The sequence below is a fragment of the Ornithorhynchus anatinus genome, chromosome 18 (genome assembly GCF_004115215.2).
Source record: "Ornithorhynchus anatinus isolate Pmale09 chromosome 18, mOrnAna1.pri.v4, whole genome shotgun sequence".
Taxonomy (NCBI): domain Eukaryota; kingdom Metazoa; phylum Chordata; class Mammalia; order Monotremata; family Ornithorhynchidae; genus Ornithorhynchus; species Ornithorhynchus anatinus.
This window is the reverse complement of record NC_041745.1, coordinates 41,565,155-41,587,328: the sequence shown is the minus strand read 5'-3', so window position 1 is coordinate 41,587,328 and position 22,174 is coordinate 41,565,155. Positions and strand designations below refer to the sequence as shown.

Below are 22,174 nucleotides of genomic sequence, written 5' to 3'. Positions count from 1 at the left end.
AGCTGGGGTTGAGACAAGCAAATTGGGTTGGACACAGTCCCTGTCCTGCGTGGAGCACTTAACTTCTCTCTGACTCAGTTTCCTCAACTGTGAAGTGGGGAATTCAGAACCTGTTCTCCTTCCTATTTAGACTGTGAGCTCCATGCAGGATAGAGACTATGTCCAAACTACTTAGCTTGTATTGACCCCAGTGCTTAGAATAGTGTTTGACACATAGTAAGCGCTTAACAAATACCATAAAGAAGAAATTGCCCCTGGACTACTGCTGACCCCAGAGCACCTCTCCCACCTAACCAGTGGGGAGGCTTTCGATTGCCCTGAGCCTGGAAAACACTTGCTGCTTCCCCCCGGGACAGACATACACCTCGCTGCACATGTCACGCCGAGGACATGGAAAGTATAACGTCATGGGAGAGCAGCAAGGCATAGCGGATAGAGCACGGGCCTGGGAGTCAGAAGATCATGCGTTCTAATCCTGGCTCCGCCACTTGTCTGCTGTGTGACCTTGAACAAGTCACTTCACTTCTGTGTGCCTCATTGAACTCATCTGTAAAATGGGGATTGAGACTGTGAGCCCCATATAAGGCAGGGACTCCGTCCAACCCAATTTGCTTGAATCCACCCCAGTGCTTGATACAGTGCCTGACACACAATAAGCGCTTAACAAATACCACAATTATTATTATTAGCATTATTATTACTCCATCTTACAGAAGTCTTTCCCACTCCCCCCAAAACATACAGGGTTTTTCACTGGGAAAACCCTGAACACCACAACTAGGACCCTGTTCAAACAGGCGTTGTTTCCAATTCAAGTGTAGGGAGGCTGGGTCCTTTAAAATTTCCAACTCCCACCCGTCACCTTCTCAGCAGGGCAGCCTGAGGCAGCTGCCTTTAATGCTCTTCATCTGAAGCCGAGCACTGGGCCCATCCCAGCCTTCCCAACGAGGTCCTCCCACCCATTTCATAGAAGAATTGGAGAGTGTGTTTTTGGCAAAATCTATAAGGGGTATCTCAATCTCCCAGGCATAAACTATGCTCAGGCGGCATGGCTTAGTGGCTAGAGCACGGGCCTGGGAAGTCAGAAGGACCTGAGTTCGAATCCTGGCTCCACCCTATGTCTGCTGTGTGTCCTTGGGCGAGTCACTTCACTTCTCTGGGCCTCAGTTACCTCATCGTCAAAATGGGGATTGAGACCGTGAGCCCCACGGGGGACAGGGACTTTGTCCAGCTCAATTTGTTTGTATCTACCCCTGTGCTTAGTACAGTGTTGGGCACGTAGTGAGTTCTTAACAAATACCACAATTATTATCATATATATTCAGATATGTAGATATGCATAAAGACATAGATAAGTATATATATATATATATATATATATATATATATATCTACACAAACACATTCATATATATAAGTGTATATATGTAATAATAATAATAATAATGAGTTAAATGATGATGATGGTATTGGTGAAGCTCTTTACTATGTGCCAAGCCCTGTTCTAAGCGCTGGGGTAGATCCAAGGTAATCAGGTTGTCCCACGTGGGGCTCACAGTCTTAATCCCCATTTTATAGATGAGGTAACCGAGGTACAGTGAAGTGACTTGCCCAGAGTCACACAGCAATCAATGAATAGTATTTATCGAACATTTAACTGTGTCCAGAGCACTGTACTAAGCACTGGGGAGAGTATAATACAACAGAATGAGCGGACACGCTCCCTGCCCATAATGAGCAGACACATTCCCTGCCCATAACGAGCTTACAGCCTAGAGGCGCAAGAAATTTTCTCTCTCAGAGATCCACTCCCGGACTCAGGACTCCCCCTCAGCAGGATGATCTGCCGACCCGAAGCCGCCGGAATCCTCCCCGCCATTAACGTGCCTCCCTGTTCCTTTCCTCCACCAGAGCAAGGCTAAAGAGCTACCGCTGTCTGCCGTGCGTTTCATGGAAGAATTGGGGGACTGTGCCTTCGGCAAAGTCTACAAGGGCCACCTCTACCTCCCGGGCATGGACCACACCCAGTTGGTCGCGATCAAGACCCTGAAAGACTTTAACAACCCGCAGCAGTGGGCGGACTTCCAACAGGAGGCATCCCTCACGGCCGAGCTACACCACCCCAACATCGTCTGCCTCCTCGGCGTGGTGACCCAGGAACAGCCGGCGTGCATGCTCTTCGAGTACACGAATCAGGGCGACCTCCGGGAGTTCCTCATCATGCGGTCGCCCCACTCGGACGTCGGGTGCAGCAGCGACGAGGACGGCACCGTGAAGTCCAGCCTGGACCACGGGGACTTCCTTCACATCGCCATTCAGATTTCCGCGGGGATGGAGTACCTCTCCAGCCACTTCTTCGTGCACAAGGACCTGGCAGCCCGCAACATACTGATCGGAGAGCAGCTTCAGGTGAAGATCTCCGACCTGGGCCTCTCCAGAGAGATCTACTCCGCGGATTATTACCGGGTTCAGAGTAAGTCCCTGCTGCCCATCCGCTGGATGCCCCCGGAAGCCATCGTCTACGGGAAATTCTCCTCCGATTCGGACATCTGGTCCTTCGGCGTGGTCCTGTGGGAGATTTTCAGTTTCGGGCTCCAGCCGTACTACGGATTTAGCAACCAGGAGGTGGTCGAGATGGTCCGGAAACGCCAGCTGTTACCGTGCTCGGAAGACTGCCCTCCTAGGATGTACGGCCTGATGACGGAGTGCTGGAACGAGGTTCCCTCTCGGAGGCCGAGGTTTAAAGACATCCACGGCCGGCTGCGGTCTTGGGAGGGGATTTCCAGTCACACCAGCTCCACCACTCCTTCCGGGGGTAACGCCACCACCCAGACAACTTCCCTCAGCGCCAGCCCCGTGAGCAACCTCAGCAATCCCAGGTACCCCAATTACATGTTCCCCGCCCAGGGTATGCCACAGGGCCAGATCGCCGGTTTCATCGGCCCGCCGTTACCTCAGAACCAGCGCTTCATCCCCATCAACGGCTACCCGATCCCGCCCGGCTACGCGGCCTTCCCGGCCGCCCACTACCAGCCCCCGGCCCCGACCAGGGTCATTCAGCACTGCCCCCCGCCCAAGAGCCGCTCGCCGAGCAGCGCGAGCGGGTCGACCAGCACGGGTCACGTGACTAGCTTGCCCTCTTCGGGATCCAATCAGGACGCCAATATACCCTTGCTCTCCCACGTGTCCATCCCCAGTCACCCGAGCGGAATGGGCGGACCCGTTTTCGGAAACAAAACTCAGAAACCGTACAAAGGGGACTCCAAGCAGCCGTCTTTACTCGGGGACTCCAACCTTCACGGACACACTGAATCCATGATTTCCGCAGAACTCTAAGCGCCCCGCGCTTCTGTAAATATGATAGGCGTTTCATACCGGAAAGGCGGAGAAAAGATGTATATGCAAATATTTTATTAAAATAAGATTCTTCTGGTTCTTCAGCAGACATGGCTACCAGTATCTTCTGTGAAGTTTAACGGTTATTCTTAGCAGGAAAGGCCAACACCAGCCGGCTTGAAAGAGAGGAGAGGAAAAGGCATTGTGGTCTTAACACTACATCTGGTGGGAGAACCCGGCGCCGGGATGGTGCCCCTCATTTTCAGCATGAGAAAGACTATGATGTCGTGAAGAAAAAGAAGACCTTGTGACAGATTATCCGACCAGAAGAGAAAAGAGCCAAATGGGGCTTGAGGCATTACTCGGTTTCGGCCTCTTTGGCTGTAAAGTTTCCCAAATATTTTCCAGCATTTGTCCACCGGCGAGGACGCCGGGTTCTCTCTTGAGACAGACGTCCGGACATGCCGGGACAGGTAATACAGTGAATGAGTCGAAATGTTCAACGCGGTCGGTTTCACTGTTCTCCACGGGCAGATGCCATTTCCCGAGGTGGACGGGTCACGTTTGACATCGAGAGCAGCGTCGAGCCACCGGCCCAGAAGTTTCCCACCGAGCCTTCTCCTCGGTGGGGAGCGTCGGGGCAGTCCGGAGGATCCCGGCACCTCCCTTGCCTGTCGGGGAGACCTTCGGCGGAGCCTCGGTAGGCCCCAATCCTTCCCTCAGGCCTGGAGGAATGTGCCCCATCCACGTTTTCTCCAGCCCTGGTCGAGTGAGGACAACATCACCGTTAAGGAGACTGGATTCAAACAGTGGCAGACCTCTGGTGGAATCTCACTGACCACCCTCCGGAGCTGGGGCAGAGGAACTGAGGGAGGTGTGGCTCCCTGCCCCAGTTTGAGGGAGCAGAAGTCTGTGGAACTGAGCAGAGACAGAACTCATGGCCTCCCCACCTGGCGGGGAAGACCCGCCCAGAGACAAGCCTGAGGGTGGAGTTTCACCTGGCCGAGTACGGCGACCAGTGTGGGGCTGTGGAAGTGTCTTACTTAGCAGGTTGATGTCCCCACCTCAGCACTGATTTGTACCCTCCCCAAGTGCCGAGAGTCAGAGGGGAGGAGAGAGGAGCCCGAGGAGTAAAAGCTTGGTGGCCCCAAGGTCCTTTTCTGGAAACCCCGATGACAGCCAGATTCTTAAATCTATTCCGGGTGAATTTAATTTCCTCTTGAGGGGAGTTGAAGAGATTGTATTCTCATCCCTAATTCATAGGGGAATATGACCTCTGTGATTATTTAATTATCCAGAGGCCGTCGCCTTGTATTTTTCAGTTACTGTACATGGAGTGGGGTCACAGTTGAAAGTTGAGGTCATTTTACAGATCGCCAAAAGCCCCTAATAATCGATGGAAGCCCCGTATTTCGATCTGCCGATCTATCGATGGCATATCTTGGGCGGTGGGGTTAAGGGCGTGCAGATGTGCTTGACCGAGCTTAGAATTCCACGATTTTAGTTTCCATTCAGAAATATTTTGGTTGTTCAATCCAGTTTCCTGCGTCTAAAGAGACTGACAGGGGTCGCGGAAGCTCCTGCAGACGACATTTGGATGCGGTAAGTGTCAGAGAAGGAGAAATGTAATGAGGAAATTTCTACCGGAACTACACAGGAGGGTGAAAAAAGTCGGGAGCCTATGCTTGGTGAGATGGGTGACGGGGAGAGTCATCACGCAACAGCAGCAGCAAGTTTACATGTACCGGGAAAACCCATGGAAGCTGGGTCTACCCAAATGTAAGGTCAAGTCAATGAAATTAAGAGTTTTAATTTCATAACAAATAAGCTGATTCGAAAGTTACGTTTCTTGATTTTAGGGAAGGTAGTTAGGGCCGAATATTTGTATCCTTTTGTTGCTATGCAACGGTTTAATGATAAAGTTTCAAGCCACAGTTTTATAGATGTTCATTGACAATCATTTTTTTCCCCAAGAATATTTATTATTTTAGCTCATTTCATCATTTCAATGAGTCTGAATGATTCAGTAATCCCCATAAGGGAGACTGGAGCTCCAAGAGCCATTGAAAAAGTTCTCTGAAAAATTGTTTTGGCGACCTAATACCGTCAGTTAGGATGAACTTTTCATAGCGGTGGACGTTTTAAGAATTTATGTGATTACTGAAATTCAGGTATAAAAACGATCTAGATTTTTGAAACCACTCTTGATGATACACAAAAATCACCGAGTCTCTTTTATGTATTAAAGTCATATTTTTTCACATACCGAAAAGACTCTTTTGCTCCATTTGGCGGTGTTGTACGACTTAATTTTCAAATTTTTTTGCACAAAACGGCGTTCGTGTTTTGTAAAGCAGACGTGAAAATATAGTTCTGCATTTTCTATCTTGGTCTGTTTCTCTTTTTTTAAACTTGATGTAGATTTTTTTCAAATACATAATGGCAGTACAAACGACCTGCCACTTTGATATATTTTTCTGTTTTCACTGCATGCATTTAATCACTGTATTACTTGATGTTTGATTAATTATGGGCATTTCAATTAGGCAAGCATGAAAATGTAATAATGAAAGCCTATTTTATATTGAGGTTATATACATTTTGTATTTCACACACCAGAGATATTAAACACTGATTATTTTATGCTGCTGTTATTAAAACCTGTTTTTAATATAAATATCACTTTTCCTGAATCTTGCTCCGATTGAGGTATCCGGGGATTTTTAACATTACATCCCTTAATAACGTTCGGTGATAGTTTTTGGTGAAATAGTGAAATTTCTAACCACTTCATTTCAGTAGGGTGATAGAACAACATTGATCATATTAGATTGACTTTATTAACTAGGGATTGTCTCTCTTTCTCTACACACACATACACACTTTCACACCCACACTCTACAGGTTTCAAGATGATTTCCTTGTGTACATAGGAATGCCCAAAAGACTGCTGCATGTCCTAGGGTTCTATCTTCGCTAAGCATACACATGTGTGACATGTGTACCGCTCCATTTCTAGCTTTGACTCACGAATTGCCCAATTCTCACCTCTTGCCCAGATTTTTTTTCCTCTGTTGCTTCTACAGAGGCGGTGTGGGCTCATTGAAAGAACACAAAATTAGGAAATAAAATCTGGGTCCTAATCCTGGCTCTGCTACTTGCCTGCTGTGTGACCTTGGACAAGTCAATTAACTTCACTGGCCCTCAAGTTCCTCACCTATAGTGTCGGGATAAAATATAATAATAATAATAATGTTGGTATTTGTTAAGCGCTTACTATGTGCAGAGCACTGTTCTAAGCGCTGGGGTAGATACAGGGTAATCAGGTTGTCCCACTTGAGGCTCACAGTTAATCCCCATTTTACAGATGAGGTAACTGAGGCACAGAGAAGTTAAGTGACTTGCCCACAGTCACACAGCTGACAAGTGGCAGAGCCGGGAGTCGAACTCATGACCTCTGACTCCAAAGCCCAGGCTCTTTCCACTGAGCCACGCTGCTTCCCTAGGAAGAATATCTGTTCTTCCTCCTTCCTGGACTATAGGACGAGCACTGGGTTATATCTGATTATCTTGAATCTACCCCAGCTCTTGGCCCAGTGCATAGCACATCATAAGCATCTAGTAACTACCATCATTATAGTTTTATCCCACCAGCAGCCCACTACCCTCTTGTTTTATGTTGTTGGAGGTCTGAAAGTGCAGAGTTGGGTCAGACCAATTCATCATTAGCACCTACTTTGGGCAGGGCACTATATTAAATCCTTGGGAATTCATTCATTCATTCCATCGTATTTATTGAGCATTTGCTGGGTGCCTGGCATGTACTAAGCGCCTTGGAGAGTACAGCATAGCAGTAAACAGACACGTTCCCTGCCCAAAGCGAGCTTACAGTCTAGAGGACCGTACTCTGGAGTACGACTGAGTTGTGGTTCAACTTACTTAAGGACTTCGTACCGGTGCCTTTACGATATTAACGGTAGTATTCCCTATTCTTTCATTAGCCCCTCTCAGGAAGGCACCCTGAGAGTTTCCAGTACTCTTCCAATCTCGGCTACGGGAGGGAGAGTCAAGAAGAGGCAGACCCATTCCGCTTCTAGCATGGGCAGTGGCTAGCGAGTGGAAGGCAAGCTGCTACAAGTCCGAACTCCCCTGTCCTGAGCAGCAGCGACATGAGAGAGACTCAAGGACAGAGACTCAAGTCTACTTCATGGAAGAAGGCAACGATAAACCCCTTCTGTATTTTTACCAAGAAAACTCTTGGGTTACACTACCAGGTTGCAGATTGCAGATAGAGGTGGGGTGTTCTGGAAGAGATGTGTCCATGGCATCCCTACGGGTTGGAGAGGACTCAACAGCATAAGACAAGACGAGGTTCTTTCACGATTCTGAGATCAGCTCACACACTTTTCTTGTTCGTCTCTGTCATTCTCTGGATCCGAAGCCAGTGTCGCTTCAGAATGGTGAATTTTGCCCACCCGTACACGTTTGGCTCAAGACTGCTGCTCTGTATCTCAAGGCCTTGCCTCTCCAAAGGCACAAAAAGCCTGTCCTGTTGAAAAAACTCTAGGGGCGACATCTAAAGCTGTTTCAGCTGCCCAGAAAGCAGACAGATGTTGTCATTCATTTTACGTGTCCAGCAGAGTTGTGGGTGTTTAGCACTGTTTTGATGCTGGTTGACTGCTTGTTCCAAAATTGTTTATGATTGGCCTTGTCGTTACTTCCTTCGTACAGCAAAAGGTTACGCTGCTGGAATTATTTTAAGGGGAAACGTGGAAGGCCCTGGCTTCACAGACGTCCAGAAAATCAGATAGCGTTAGAGTCGATAAGTGAATTGCTGGTATTTATTGAGCGCTTATTCTGTGCAGAGCACTGTAATAAAAACTTGGCAGGGTACAATGTAACAGAGTTTGTAGACCGGTTTCCTGCCATAAGGAGAAGCAGTATTGCCTAGTGGAAAGAGAATGGGCCCATGAGTCAGAGGACCTGGGACCTAATCCCGGCTCCACCACTTTTTGTCTGCTGTGTGACCTCGAATGAGTCACTTCACTTCTCTGTGCCTCGGTTTCCTCATGTGAAAAATGAGGATCCAGTGCCAATTCTCCTTTCTACATAGACTGTGACCCCCATATGGGACAGATGTCCAATCTGATTAGCTTAAATCTACCCGAGGATTTAAAACAGTGTTTGGTACTAAGTTAGTGCTTCAATGCCATTTTACCAAAAAAAAAAAAAAGAGTTTGCAGTCTAGAAGGGGGAATGACATTAAAATAAATTATGGCTATTTACCCGGAGGGTGGGGTGACTATCAAGTGTTTAAAAGTTGCAAATCCAGAAGGGAGAGGGAGTAGGGGAAATGAGGGGTTAAGTCAGGGAAGGCCTCTTGGAGGAGTTGTGCTTTTTTTAAGGCTTTGAAGAGGGGACAGTGATGGTCTATTAGCTTTGAAGGGTGAGGGAGTTCCACACCAGAGGCAGGATACGGGCAAGGAATCGGCAGCGAGCTAGACAAGATCAAAGTACAGTTCTGCATGCTTAGCATGATACTGAGCGTTTGGGAAAGTACAGTAGCATTAGAAGACAAAATCCCTGCCCTCCACGACCTTACAGTCTTGCAAGGAGCACAGACATAAAATAATTTACAGATAGAAAAGAGGAAAAAATGGATACGTAGAACTATCTATCAATGATTCCTCCGTGCAGAGCACTCTGCTAAGTAAGCACATGGAAAAGTACAATGCAATAGAGTTGGTAGACGTGACACCGGCCTGTAAGATGATTAAGTGCTAAAGTAGTAGATAGCTTTAGCACGGTTCTGGTGACGGTCGGTTTGGCCTAAGGTTTTCCTGCCTCCCGATCTCCTGAAAGATATGACAAAGACTAGGAAGGTACAGAGTGACAGAAAGCTGAAAATGGAACAGAAATGTGATGCTGTTATGAAAACGTCAGCGCGGTCTGGGATGGATCAACAGAAGCGTGACCCAAAAGAGACTGAACGTAAATCCTTCCACTAACCTCTGCAGGAGTTTAGTGGGAGGTCTGGGGCTACATCGTCGGGAAATGCATTTCTCAAGTGCCACCTGTATCGAGAAGTCACAGTCAAATGGGCTGGAGTGGAGATGTGGAGAGACCGGGGGTGGTCCAGAGAAGAGTGACCCAAATAATAATCATGGTATTCGTGAGGCACTTACTACGTACAAGGCACTGTACTAAGTGCAGGAGTCAGTACAAGATAATGGGGTTGGACACAGTTCCTGTCCCACGTGGGATTCATAGTCTTAATGCCCATTCCCATAAGGAAGAATCTTTAGCTATCAAGGAAAAAAAAACAGTCACCTCTACCTCTCATTCCCCTTTCCCTCATATATTTCTTTGGGCTGATTATCTGCTGTCTCTTAGCCAGAATTCCTGCCCTCATGATTTTGTCTATCCTACAAATGGTGAGGAAGTAAGGAAGAACCTTTTGACTATGAAGGAAAAAAAATCTTATGCCCCTTTCCCTCGTATATTTCTTTGGGCTGATTATCTGCTGTCTCTTACCCAGAATTCCTGACCTCGTGATATGGCCTGGCCTGCATCCCTACTATCCACAGATTCCTGTCTTCGGGACACTTCCTCCTCGTGGATGTCCCAGGCTTCCCTGACGCGGTGTCAGCCCACGGACCTGGAGATGAAGGCTTAGCTAGAAGGGGGAGTCATTCATTCATTGAATCAATCAATCGGTCTTATTTATTAAGCCCAATACCCCTATTGTGTGTTCTAGCTACCCACTTGCTATCCACCAATCCTACTCTTTTCCTTCTTCCAAGTTTACTTTCTTCACAAAGATCTTCACCACAAGAAGCGTATAGTTTCTGACACAACAAGCCCTGTATCCTACGTGGCAATCACAGTACTAAACACTGGGGTAGATTCAAGCCATTCAGGTAGGACACATCTCTGACCCTTACTGGGCTCATAATCTAAATAGGAGGTAAAATAGATGAAGATGAATAGATGAAGAAACCGAGGGACAGAAGTAAAATGATTTGCCCAAGGTCATACAGCACTGCCATTTGCTGTATGACTTTGGGGAAGTCACTTCAGGTCTCTCTGCCTCAGTTCCCTCATCTGTAAAATGGGGATTGAGACTGTGACCTCCTCGTGGGACAGAGACTATGTCCAACCTGATTTGCTTGTATCTACCAGTGCTTAGCACAATGCCTGGTACAGAGTAAGCACTTAACACACCATTAATATTATACAGCAGGCAAAGGGCAGGCTTGGGACTCAAAGCTAGGTCCTTTGACTCCTGCGCTTGTGTTCTAATAATAATAATAATAATAATTTACTGATGAGGGAACTGAGTCCCAGAGAAGTCGAGTGACTTGCCCAAAGTCACACAGTAGACAAGTGGCAGAGGCCGGATTAGAACCCAGACCCTTGTGACTCCCAGGCCTGGGTTCTGAGTTCTCTTGGTTCTCGGGGAAGCCTTGATCGCTTCAGCAGTGGCCTGTACCTCGTAGGCTCTGTACCGCTTGAGGAGGATGATTGAATCCAGAAAGATTTTGTTTCAAAAAGACCTCCAGGGTAGATACCACTTCGTCCTCCATCCAAGTCGCCCACTCTAGTTCTAAACGCTGCCGGAGGATTTTTTAGTCACCATTAGAGCAAGGAAAGTTTTATTTAAAAGTAACTTAGCACTAAAACGCATTCTCCTCTGGGGTCATTTGACAGTCTGTTACATTTTTGCGGTTGTTTGCTTGGACAGGGAACTGACAGCCCATCGCCTTTGTCAAGAATGAGGTCCTTGTCTCGGTTACCCAGAGGCCTCTAGTTCTTGGCTATTAACCAGCCAAGGTTTCTCCTTCAGATGGGCCGACTCCAAAAGGCCAATCTTTTATGAGCTTTCCCATCCCTGCGGACCGATGATTAGCAAAAGAAAAAGAACTTCGCTCCAACCTGCCACTTGCCAAACGTGAAGTTGGAGGATCAAGCTGTTCCCAGATCGGGGGGGTGGGAGGGGGAGGGAAAGAGGGGAAAGATCCAACGACTAGCAGGTTTCTGAGCAGGAAAGCCAATGTTCACCCTCTCCTCCCTTTCCTCCGTTTCCTGTTGAAGTAGGCTGACTCCCTGACCTAGTTGGCCGAGTTCAGTCACCTGTGGCTTGTCTTGCTGCTTCCTTCCACCAGCTGCAGTCCATTAGTACCTCGGCTGGCCTGGAGCTGTTTTCGTAGAGTTTGTGCTCCCGCCTGCGTTCTGGTGGCCGGAGCTCTGGAGTGCGTGCTCGACCTCGGGGAAGCCGAAGTGGGGGGAGTTGGAGCTGGGGCTAATAATAGTTTGCGACGGTTGCACTCTACCAACAAACGGGGTCGACTATTAAAGAGAAAACTCCACATCAAAGGAGCAGAGGAGGAAGAGGACAGAAGGAAGTGGAAGGCGAATTCCTTCCGATATTACAGCAACTAGAGATCGCTGCCTTCAAGGCAAAACGTCAGACCTGGGATAACTCAAAGATAAACGTTTAGAAGAAGTGTCGCCTAGAGGATAGAGCACTGGCCTGGGAGTCAGAAGGCTGGAGTTCGAATGCCGACTCTGCCATGTGTCTGCTGTGTGACTTTGGGCAGGTTATTTAACCCGCAGGTCATTTAGAGAAGCAGCATGGGTTAGTGGAAAGAGCACCTGCTTGGGAGTCAAGAGGTCATGGGTTCTAATTCCACCTCTGCCACTGATCAGCTGTGTGAATTTGTGCAAGACACAACCTCTCTGTGCCTCAGTTACCTCATCTGTAAAATGGGGATTAAGTCTGTAAGCCCCACATGGGACAAGCTGCTTACCTTGTATCTACCCCAGTGCTTAGAACAGTGCTCGGTACATAGCAAGCGCCTAACAAATACCATCATTTAACTCCTTGCCCCTGTTTCCTCATCTGTAAAACAGGGATTCAATTTTACCTCCTCCTCTCCCTCCTCCTGTGAACCCCTAATAACAGTGGTTATTAGCAACCATTGGTTGTTCTGTGCTGACCAGGACTGACCATATAAGAAAAGACCTTGCCTGATAATGTCAGTGCAAAATTGAGAAGTAATTCTGCAAAGAACTAGTTGTTTAAAATGTAGAAAAGCACGTGGCTAGATTTGACTGCCCTCTAGATATAAATAAGAACAGACCTTGCATGATAATTTTAGTGCAAAATTGAGAAGATCTGCAAAGAACTAATTGTTTAAAATGTAGAAAAACACGTGGCCAGATTTGACTGCCCTCTAGGTCCAAATAAGAAAAGACCTTGCATGATCGTTTCATGATCGTTAAGAAGAAGATCCGTAAAGAAAATCCTTCAAGGAAGCATCTTGGAGTTATCAAGCCAATGGAGGCATCTCGTGTGACTGGGGGTATTAGTGTCACACTAAAACAAGATATACAAGGATGTACATGAGTTAGAACTGATACAAAGAGAGGGAACCAAACTTGAGAGGGATGGGTTGACTGGAAAATGAGGATGTACTGGAGCAACATGGCTTGGTGGAAAGAGCACAAACCTGGGAGTCAGAAGGCCTGGGTTCTAATACTGGCTCTGCCACTTGTCCACTGTGTGACCTTGGGCAAGACTTCTCTGTGTCTCAGTTACTTCATCTGTAAAATTGGGGATTAAGACAGTGAGCTCTATGTGGGATGGGGATTGGGTCCCACCCGATTAACTTGTACCTACCCCAGTGCTTAATAATGTTGGTATTTGTTAAGGGCTTACTATGTGCAGGGCACTGTTCTAAGCGCTGGGGTGGATACAGGATAATCAGATTGTCCCCTGTGGGGCTCACAGTTAATCCCCATTTTACAGATGAGGTAACTGAGGCACAGAGAAGTTAAGTGACTTGCCGAGTGCTTAGTACAGTGCCTGGCACATTACCAAGTGCTTAAATACCATTTAAAAAATTATTATGGTATACGTTAAGCACTATGTGCCAAGCGCTGTTCTAAGTACTGGGGTAGATATAGGGAAATCAGGTTGCCCCATGTAGAGCTCACACTTTTAATCCCCATTTTACAGATGAGGTAACTGAGGCACAGAGAAGTTAAATGACTTGCCGAGGTCACACAGCAGTCAAGTGGCAGAGCAGGGTTTAGAACCCATGACCTCTGACTCCCAAGCCCATGCTCTTTCCACTAAATCACACAGCTAGTAGTAATCGTGTTTATTGAGCACCTAGTGAGTGCTCTAGACTGTAAGGTCGTTGTGGGCTGGGAATATATCTGTTATACTGTACTCTCCCAAGCACTTAGTAGAGTGCTCTGCACAGAGTAAGCACTCCCTAAATACGATTGACTTACTGAGTGCAGTGCACTGTGCTAAATCCTTGGGAGAGTGAGTAGAAGCCCAAGGTAAGTTCCCTTCCATCACCCATTCATCGATGGAATTTATTGAGCATCTACTCAATTTAGTTAATCGGTCGGCATTTACTGAGCGCTTACTGTATGTGCAGAGCACTCTACTAAGAGTTTGGGAGAGTACACTACAAGAGCTTATAGTCTAGAAGGGGAGACAGACATTAACAAACATTAATACGAATAAATAAATTATGGGTATGTAAATCAGTGTTGTGGAGCTGAAGGAGGGTTGAATACAGAGTGAAAATCCAAGTATAAAGGAGATACAGAAGAGAGTAAAAGAAGACGAAATGAGGGCAGCAAAACACATTCCCTGCTCTCTTACAGATCACAGTCAAGTCTCACTTTTGTACTTCCCACGAGCTTAGCTCAGTGCTCTGCACCACTGGTGCTCAATAAATGCAGTAAATACTATTACTCCTACTATACTAGTGTATGGTTTCAAGAATTAAAACGTATTCCATGAGGTTTTATTTCCTCCTGCAGAATCTTTAAAGATCAGCATTCTGTATTTTTCAGGATACCTATATTAAGAAGGGAATCAAAAGTTATTAGAAACAGGGAAACTCAGTGTTGGGAACTCACATCAAAAGGTCTTCAAAACAAAAGAGGAATCATGTGATTTAAAACCAGAGTTACTAAAAGCATGTGTGCTGCAACTTCATTTTCTAGTTAACATTGTAATGTACGTCAAAATATGATTTAAAACACATCTCACAGCTGAACTGACATTCGCCTTCATGTGCCTTCATTTGCTCTGGAGGACAAAGATTCCAATCCAAAGTAGGTTAACACTTTGAACTGCTATATTTTGCTGGTAGAAGAAGAAAATGGTCCTTTATGGAGGGAGTAAAACAAAAACATCTGTTTGAGTTACAAGGGATGATTTGAGAGAAAAAGACGGGTGGTTAAAATATGGCAAACAATAGGTTGCTGCTGGCATTTCAGAATGAATATCATTTCTTGCTCATTGAACTAGGCTGATGAAAAATTTTTCAAGGGCACTGGCTCATTTCATTTTTCAATATGCCATATTCATATGTATGGACTGACTCCATTCCCATCTTCAGTCTTTAAGCTCTTCTATGAGCATAAGGCCTCTAGACACGTTTGCAAGCCTGTCAGAGCAATAGTATTTATTGAGCATTCTCTAAGTGCTGCATTAAGTCTAAGACACGTTCCTGACCCACAAGAAACCTTCACTCTAACAGAAAAGTGTATACTCTGTCTTTTATCCACTAAAGAAGCAGAACCTAATTCAGCTCTACCTTCTGATTCTGTTTTAATATGCACAGAGTTTATGCTGAAGAAATACAGCAGGGTGGAAACTGTTTTGATACTCTCATATTCTTAAGAAAATAAGAATCGGGGTTTTTTGAATGGCATTTGTTAAGTGCTTATTATTCATTCATTCAATAGTATTTATTGAGCGCTTACTATGTGCAGAGCACTGTACTAAGCGCTTGGAATGTACAAGTCGGTAACAGATAGAGACAGTCCCTGCCCTTTGACGGACTTACAGTCTAATCAGGTTCACATAATTATTATGTTCCAGGCACTGTTCTAAGTGGTGGAAGAGATACCAGGCGCTTAGTACAGTATCTGGCACATAGTAAGTGCTGAACAAATACCATAATTATTATTATTATTTGGTTGGACACAATCATGTCCCACATGAAGTCATAATCTTCATCCCCATTTTACAGATGAGGTAAAGGAGGCACAGAGAAGTTAAGAGACTGAAATTAAGAGAAGTCACACAGCAAACAAGTGGCGAAGCCGGGACTAGAACCCAGGTCCTTCTGACTCCCAGACCCAGGCCCTATCCACTAGGACATGCTGCTTCTCTTTCCTTTAGCTAAAGGCTTGAGTTCTGCTAGTTGTCCAGAGACCAACATGGTATTTTCATTTGTTTTTAAGACACTGCAGGAGAGTAGAGATAAAGAAGGAAAGAGTCAGAATAGAAATAAGCATATCCTTCAAACAGTCAGTCAATCAATCCTATTTATTGAGCACTTCCTATGTGCTGAACACCGTACTAAGTGCCGGGGGGAGTCCGATAGAACCATATAATAGACACATTCCCTGCCCACAATGATAACACAGTCTAGAGGAGGAGACAGACATTAGTATAAATAAATAAATTACAGATAAGTCCATAAGTGCTGTGGGGCTGGAAAGGGGGATGAATAAAGGGAGCAAGTCAAGGTGACGTAGAAGGGAGGGGGAGAAGAGAAATGGGCTTAGTCGGGTAAGGCTTCTTGAAGGAGATGTGGTTTCAATAAGGCATATGCACACATACACACACAATCCTGGCTCTGCCACTTGGCAGCTGTGTGACTGTGGGCAAGTCACTTAACTTCTCTGTGCCTCAGTTACCTCATCTGTAAAATGGGGATTAACTGTGAGCCTCACGTGGGACAACCTGATTACCCTGTATCTACCCTAGAGCTTAGAACAGTGCTCTGCACATAGTAAGCGCTTAACAAATACAAATACCAAGCACATATATGTATTTTAAATGAGTTTAAGAGCTTACTATGTGCCAGGCATTGTATTAAGTGCTGTGATAAATGCAAGACAATCAGGTTGGACACAGTCCATGTCCCACATGGGGCTCATAGCCTTAATCTCCAATTTACTGAATAGGTAACTGAGACACAGAGAAGTTAAATGACTTGCCCAAGGTCATACAGCAGACAAGTGGCAGGGTCAGAATTAGCACCAACATCTGAACCCAAGCTTTTTCCGTTAGGCCACGCTGCTTGTTTATGTTTATTATTTGGAATCTATGGTTCACCTGTGCTGAACAGCAACAGCATGGGAAAGAATCAAAGGCGGATGAGGAAGTGATCAAAATGTTGATCAAAGACAATGGCAGAGACTCAAGTTTTTACTGCGCGGAAGAAGGCAATGGTAAACCACTTCCATATTTTTTTCCAAGACATCTCTATGGTTATGCATAACAGAACGACTACAGATGAAGATAGGACGTTCTGGAGAAAATAAGTCCAAAAACTCGTCGTGAATCGGAAATGACTCGACGGCATTTGACAACATCAATCTATGAGTTATTCACGGGAATTTGTTTTCTTCATTTCTGCCTCTTTCTGTATTCCTCATCTCTCTTTTTCTTCTTCTCTACTGACCTTCCTGAAAGAGTAGTTATAATAGTATAATATTGAAGTACAGAATGACACATTCCCTGCCAACACAGAGCTTACGCTCTTACATCTCTGATAGTTGTCAGGACATTCAGATTCGGGATAATAACAAAGTTCTCTGCTCTCAGCCTTTTGCCCCAGCTTGCAACTCCAGGAATTCCCGTTTTCTGCTATGTTTCCTAACTCTTAAAGATATCATTATCCTAAAATCTCACATTTCTCTTTTTATGCTGGGAAGCAGCATAAAGCAGTATGCCAAATGCAGACTGTAAGTTCGTAGTGGGCTGGGAACGAGTCTGTTTATTGTTATATTGTACTCTCCCAAACTCTTGGTGCTCTGCACATAGTAAGTGCTCAATAAATATGATTGAATGAATGAATGAAATGCTGGGGTGGTTACAAGATGATCAGATCAGACACAGTTACTAAGTAGCCCTGCTAGCAAAGGGGAAAGAGAGGAGAAAGAGGTAAATGTCTTCTCTCTGTGGCCCTATTTCTCTCCCTCTCCTCATTCCCTTTACTTTTCATCTCTCCATTTTATTTCCTGTGTTTTAGTTACTATATAAGATGAAAGAGTTTCTAACAGTCATAAATCATGTGGAGAAGTTAAGGCATGTATGTTCTGTAACTGGTGTCCCCACATACTGATCTGAGTGAAAATTATCCCCACACCTTCATCTTCATTCACTAGAGATGAAGAAAAGTTGCAGCCTCTACACTCCCACTTCTTTTGAAACGTGTTTTAATGTTTGCTTCCTTACAATATAAACTACTTATTTGCAGGACATAGGAGAAGCAGCATGAATAGAGCACAGACTTTGGGGTCAGAAGGACCTGGATTCTAATTCTGGCTCCACCGCTTGTCTGCTGTGTGGCCTTGGGCAAGTCACTTTTCTTCTCTGGGCCTCAATTACCTCATCTGTAAAATGGGGGTTAAGATTGGGAGCCCCATATGGGACAGGGACTTCGGCCAACCTCATTAGCTTGTATCTCCCACAGTGCTTAGTACAATGACTGTCACGTAGTAAGTGCTTAACAAATACCCTAAGAAAGTCTATGCTTCAGTTGTACCTTCCCAAGTGATTTATGCAGTGCCTTGCATTCAGTTTTTGCTCGATAAGTATGTGCTCGATAAATACTATCGCTAACTACTACTAAATTCCTCACAAGACCTTAATGCACATTTGACAAAATTGATGGGGGAAAGGAAAGGTTGAGCTTCTGCTCTAATGGTTGATGATATAATAATTTAGGTAGAGGTCGAGAGAGTGTGCCCTCCCTATAAAGAGGAGTTTCTTTGCCGTTTTTTTCCACAAGGTCATTGGGAGTGCAATAAATCGGACCTGAGGCTCCAGCAGTTCAATAGGAAGTACTGTAGTCCCCATGGAAATCAATCAATTGCAGTAACTGGAGAAGGAGTGTGGCCTAGTGGATAGGGCACGGGCCCGGTAGTCAGAAGGCCCTGGATTCCAATCCTAGCTCTGCCACTTGTCTGCTGTGTGATCTTGGGCAAGTCTATTCCTTTCTCTGTGCCTCAATTACTTCATCTGTACAATGTGGGGCATGGACTGTGCCCAACTTGATTAGCTTGCATCTATCTCAGTGCGTAGTACAGTGCCTGCACATAGTAAGCACCTGACAAATACCATAAAAAATTTCTGAGTGCCTGCCGTGTTCAGAACTCTGAACTAAGCACTTGGGAAAGTATCCCAGAGGCAAAGGGCAGAATCCCTGCTCTCAAGAGGTAGCAGTCTAGCAGAGGCATTTTTTTTCCAACTCTTCCTGAGCCCCCAACAGCATCACGGCTCAGCAGGCTCTGACTGGTGGGTTAAAAGATGATTATCAATTCATTCATTCATTCATTCAATAGTATTTATTGAGTGCTTACTATGTGCAGAGCACTATACTAAGCGCTTGGAATCAATCAGTGGTATTTTTTTTAACACTTACCAAGGGCAGAGCACTGTTCTAAGTGCTGGAGAGAGTAATAATAATAACTGTGGCATTTGTTAAGTGCTTACTATGTGCCAAGCACTGTTCTGCTCTGGATCCAAACAAATCTGATACAACCAATCCCTGTCCCATATGGGGCTCACAGTCTTAATCCCCAACTGAGGTAACTGAGGCACAGAGAAGTTAAGTGACTTTCCCAAAGCCACCCAGGAGACAAGGGGTGGAGTGGGATTAGAACCCAGATCCTTCTGACTCCCAGGCCAGTGCTCTATCCATTGGGCCAAGCTGCTTCTCAAAACAGTACAAGAGAATTAGCAGACACGTTCCCTGCCATGACGAGTTTACAGTTTAGATTGATTGACTGACTGATGATTGACAGATATTGGGAGACATACACAATTTTTATAAAGAAGGAAAAGAGAATGGAAGAGTGGATGAATAAATGAGGAGACTTGGTTGAGTGCTTACATTGGTATGTAAATTCATTCATTCAATCGTATTTATTGAGCACTTACTGAGTACAGAGCACTGTACTAAGCGCTTGGAAAGTACAATTCAGCAACAGAGACAATCCCTACCCAACACTTATAGTGTTTACTATGTGCCAAGTTAAGTGCTCATTAAGTGCATACTATGTTGGAAGCAGCGTGGCTCAGTGGAAAGAGCCCGGGCTTCGGAGTCAGAGGTCATGGGTTCGACTCCCAGCTCTGCCACTTGTCAGCTGTGTGACTGGGCAAGTCACTTCACTTCTCTCTGCCTCAGTTACCTCATCTGTAAAATGGGGATTAACTGTGACTCTCACGTGGGACAACCTGATGACCCTGTATCTACCCCAGTGCTTAGAACAGTGCTTTGCACATAGTAAGCGCTTAACAAATACCAACATTATTATTAAGTGCTTACTATGTGCCAAGCACTGTCTAAAATGGTCTAATGTATATATATAAGGAAAGCTGTGTGGCTCAATGGAAAGAGCACGGGTTTGGAGGTCAGAAGTCATGGGTTCTAATCCCGCTCCGCCACTCATCAGCTGTGTGACTTTGAGCAAGTCACCTCAATTCTCTGTGCCTCAGTTCCCTCATCTGAAAAATGGGGATTAACACTGTGAGCCCCACGTGGGACCACCTGATCATCTTGTATCCCCCCCCCAGCGCTTAGAACAGTGCTTTGTACATAGTAAGCGCTTAACAAACAAATGCCATCATTATTATATAAGGGAATTAGGTTGGACACAGTCCCTGGCCCATATGGGGCTCTCACTCTTAATTCCCATTTTACAGGTAAAGTAACTGAGGCCCAGCGCAGTGAAGTGACTTGCTGAAGGTCACACAGCAGACACGTGGAGGAAGTGGGTTTAGAACTCATGACCTTCTGACTCCCAGGCCTGTGCTCTAACCACTGAACGACATGGATGCTGAAGAGGATTTAGAACCCATGACCTTCTGACTCCCAGGTCTGTTCTCTAACCACTGAACGACATGGATGCTGAAGAGGGTTTAGAACCCATGACCTTCTGAATCCCAGGTCTGTGCTCTAACCACTGAACGACATAGATGCTGAAGTGGGTTTAGAACCCATGACCTTCTGACTCCCAGGCCTGTGCTCTAACCATTGAACGACATAGATGCTGAAGTGGGTTTAGAACCCATGACCTTCTGACTCCCAGGCCTGTGTTCTAACCACTGAACGACATAGATGCTACAGTGGGTTTAGAACCCATGACCTTCTGACTCCCAGGCCTGTGCTCTAACCACTGAACGACATAGATGCTGAGGTCGCAGGTGGTAGGACACAACCTGAGGAAAAATACAATTAATCGAAGAGGGTCAGCCTTTCCCCAACATCCACCACAGGGACGATATTCCCTAAAGGTCTGGGAAGGATGGGATGGCGAGGGAACACCTCCCAGCCCGGGGAGTCATTCCCTGAGGGAAGGGGGCAAGCAACGCTCAGTTGGGGATGCCCGATCTGGGTCCTTGTCTCCATGGCAACCACACCGCGTCCATCGCTCTTCTCCCCGCCCATCTCTGCGGCCGGCGCTGATTGGTGGGTTAGGAAGCCGACCGTGCTACGGCCGTGCTGATTGGCCACGGGCCACGTGCCCCCATCAGACTTCCCTCTTTTCCTCCCCGTTGCTCGGCAACCGGCGCCCCCTCCCTGCCTGGAAACCAGGACTGCCGGCGGAACATCAGGTCCTAGGCGCTGCGTTCATCCCTATCCCGCCACGACCCTGAGGATATTTCCCTCGAGTAATAATAATAATGGTATTTACTAAGAGCTTACTATGTGCAGAGCACTGTTCTAAGCGCTGGGGGGGATACAAGGTGATAATAATAATGTTGGTATTTGTTAAGCGCTTACTACGTGCAGAGCACTGTTCTAAGGGCTGGGGGAGGTACAGGGGAATGAGGTTGTCCCACGTGGGGCTCGCAGTCTTCATCCCCATTTTACAGATGAGGGAACTGAGGCACAGAGAAGTGAAGTGACTTGCCCACAGTCACACAGCTGACAAGGGGCAGAGTCGAGTGATCAGGTTGTCCCACTTGGGGCTCACAGTCTTCATCCCCATTTTACAGACGAGGCAACTGAGAAGTGAAGGGGCCTCACAGTCACACAGATGACAAGCGGCGGAGCCGGGATTAGAACCCATGACCTCTGTCTCCCAAGCCCGGGCTCTTTCCACTGAGCCACAGTGAGTAGCCGCCCCTCCTTTGGGTCGTCTAGTAAAGTCCTCCCTTCCCGGTCCCCTGATTCACACTCTACCAGCGTGGGAAGAGTTCTTAAGCGTGGCTCAGAGGAAAGAGCCCGGGCTTGGGAGTCAGAGGTCATGCGTTCTAATCCTGGATCTGCCGCTTGTCAGCTGTGTGACTTTGGGCAAGTCACTTCACTAATCTGGGCCTCAGTTACCTCATCTGTAAAATGGGGATTAGGACTGTGAACCCCAAGTGGGACAACCTGATCCCTTTGTATCCCCCCAGCGCTTAGAACAGTGCTTTGCACATAGTAAGCACTTAACAAATGCCATCATCATCATTAAAGAAGAAAGCCTCTTTTTCCCTCAAGAAGCAGAGTCCAAGAGAGCAGCCCTCTCCTAGCAGCCACTGCCTCAGTTAGGACCTAAGCGGGCCCGCCTTGCCATCTGCCAGCTTTAAACAAGGTTTCTTCTTTTTCACCCAGGCTCAAAGGTTTGAAATTTGCCCCAGGGTACGCTTCACCAGTGATTGGGCAGATCTCTCGAACCCGCTGCCATGCACGGCAGGGCCTACTGGTTGTTAGAAAGAGAATACCTGCAGCTGAAAGACTCAAGCCTCTTTGTGAGTATCCGGAGATGGAGGGTGGGGGTGATGGTCCTTATAGTGTGG

The 22,174-nt window shown here is 46.3% G+C and overlaps 2 protein-coding genes across 5 annotated transcripts in view; both read left to right on the top strand.

Annotated features, from left to right (window-relative positions):
• ROR1 (receptor tyrosine kinase like orphan receptor 1) overlaps positions 1 to 5,980 on the top strand; it is a 261,556-nt gene extending 255,576 nt beyond the window's left edge. Inside the window, exon 9 of the mRNA XM_029046648.2 lies at positions 1,912 to 5,980. Within this exon, the coding sequence (XP_028902481.1) occupies positions 1,912 to 3,336 (1,425 nt within the window). The 3' untranslated portion in view covers positions 3,337 to 5,980. The remainder of the gene's footprint in view (positions 1 to 1,911) is intronic.
• A 14,958-nt stretch (positions 5,981 to 20,938) lies between these two features.
• UBE2U (ubiquitin conjugating enzyme E2 U) overlaps positions 20,939 to 22,174 on the top strand; it is a 38,261-nt gene continuing 37,025 nt past the window's right edge. The window contains exons 1-2 of one of the 4 annotated variants that reach the window (XM_029083087.2): positions 20,939 to 21,004; positions 21,990 to 22,126. In XM_029083087.2, the coding sequence (XP_028938920.1) occupies positions 22,061 to 22,126 (66 nt within the window). In that variant the 5' untranslated portion in view covers positions 20,939 to 21,004; positions 21,990 to 22,060. Of the gene's footprint in view, positions 21,077 to 21,989; positions 22,127 to 22,174 lie in introns of all 4 variants that reach the window. The other 3 variants (XM_029083088.2, XM_029083085.2, XM_029083086.2) reach the window with 3 other exon arrangements.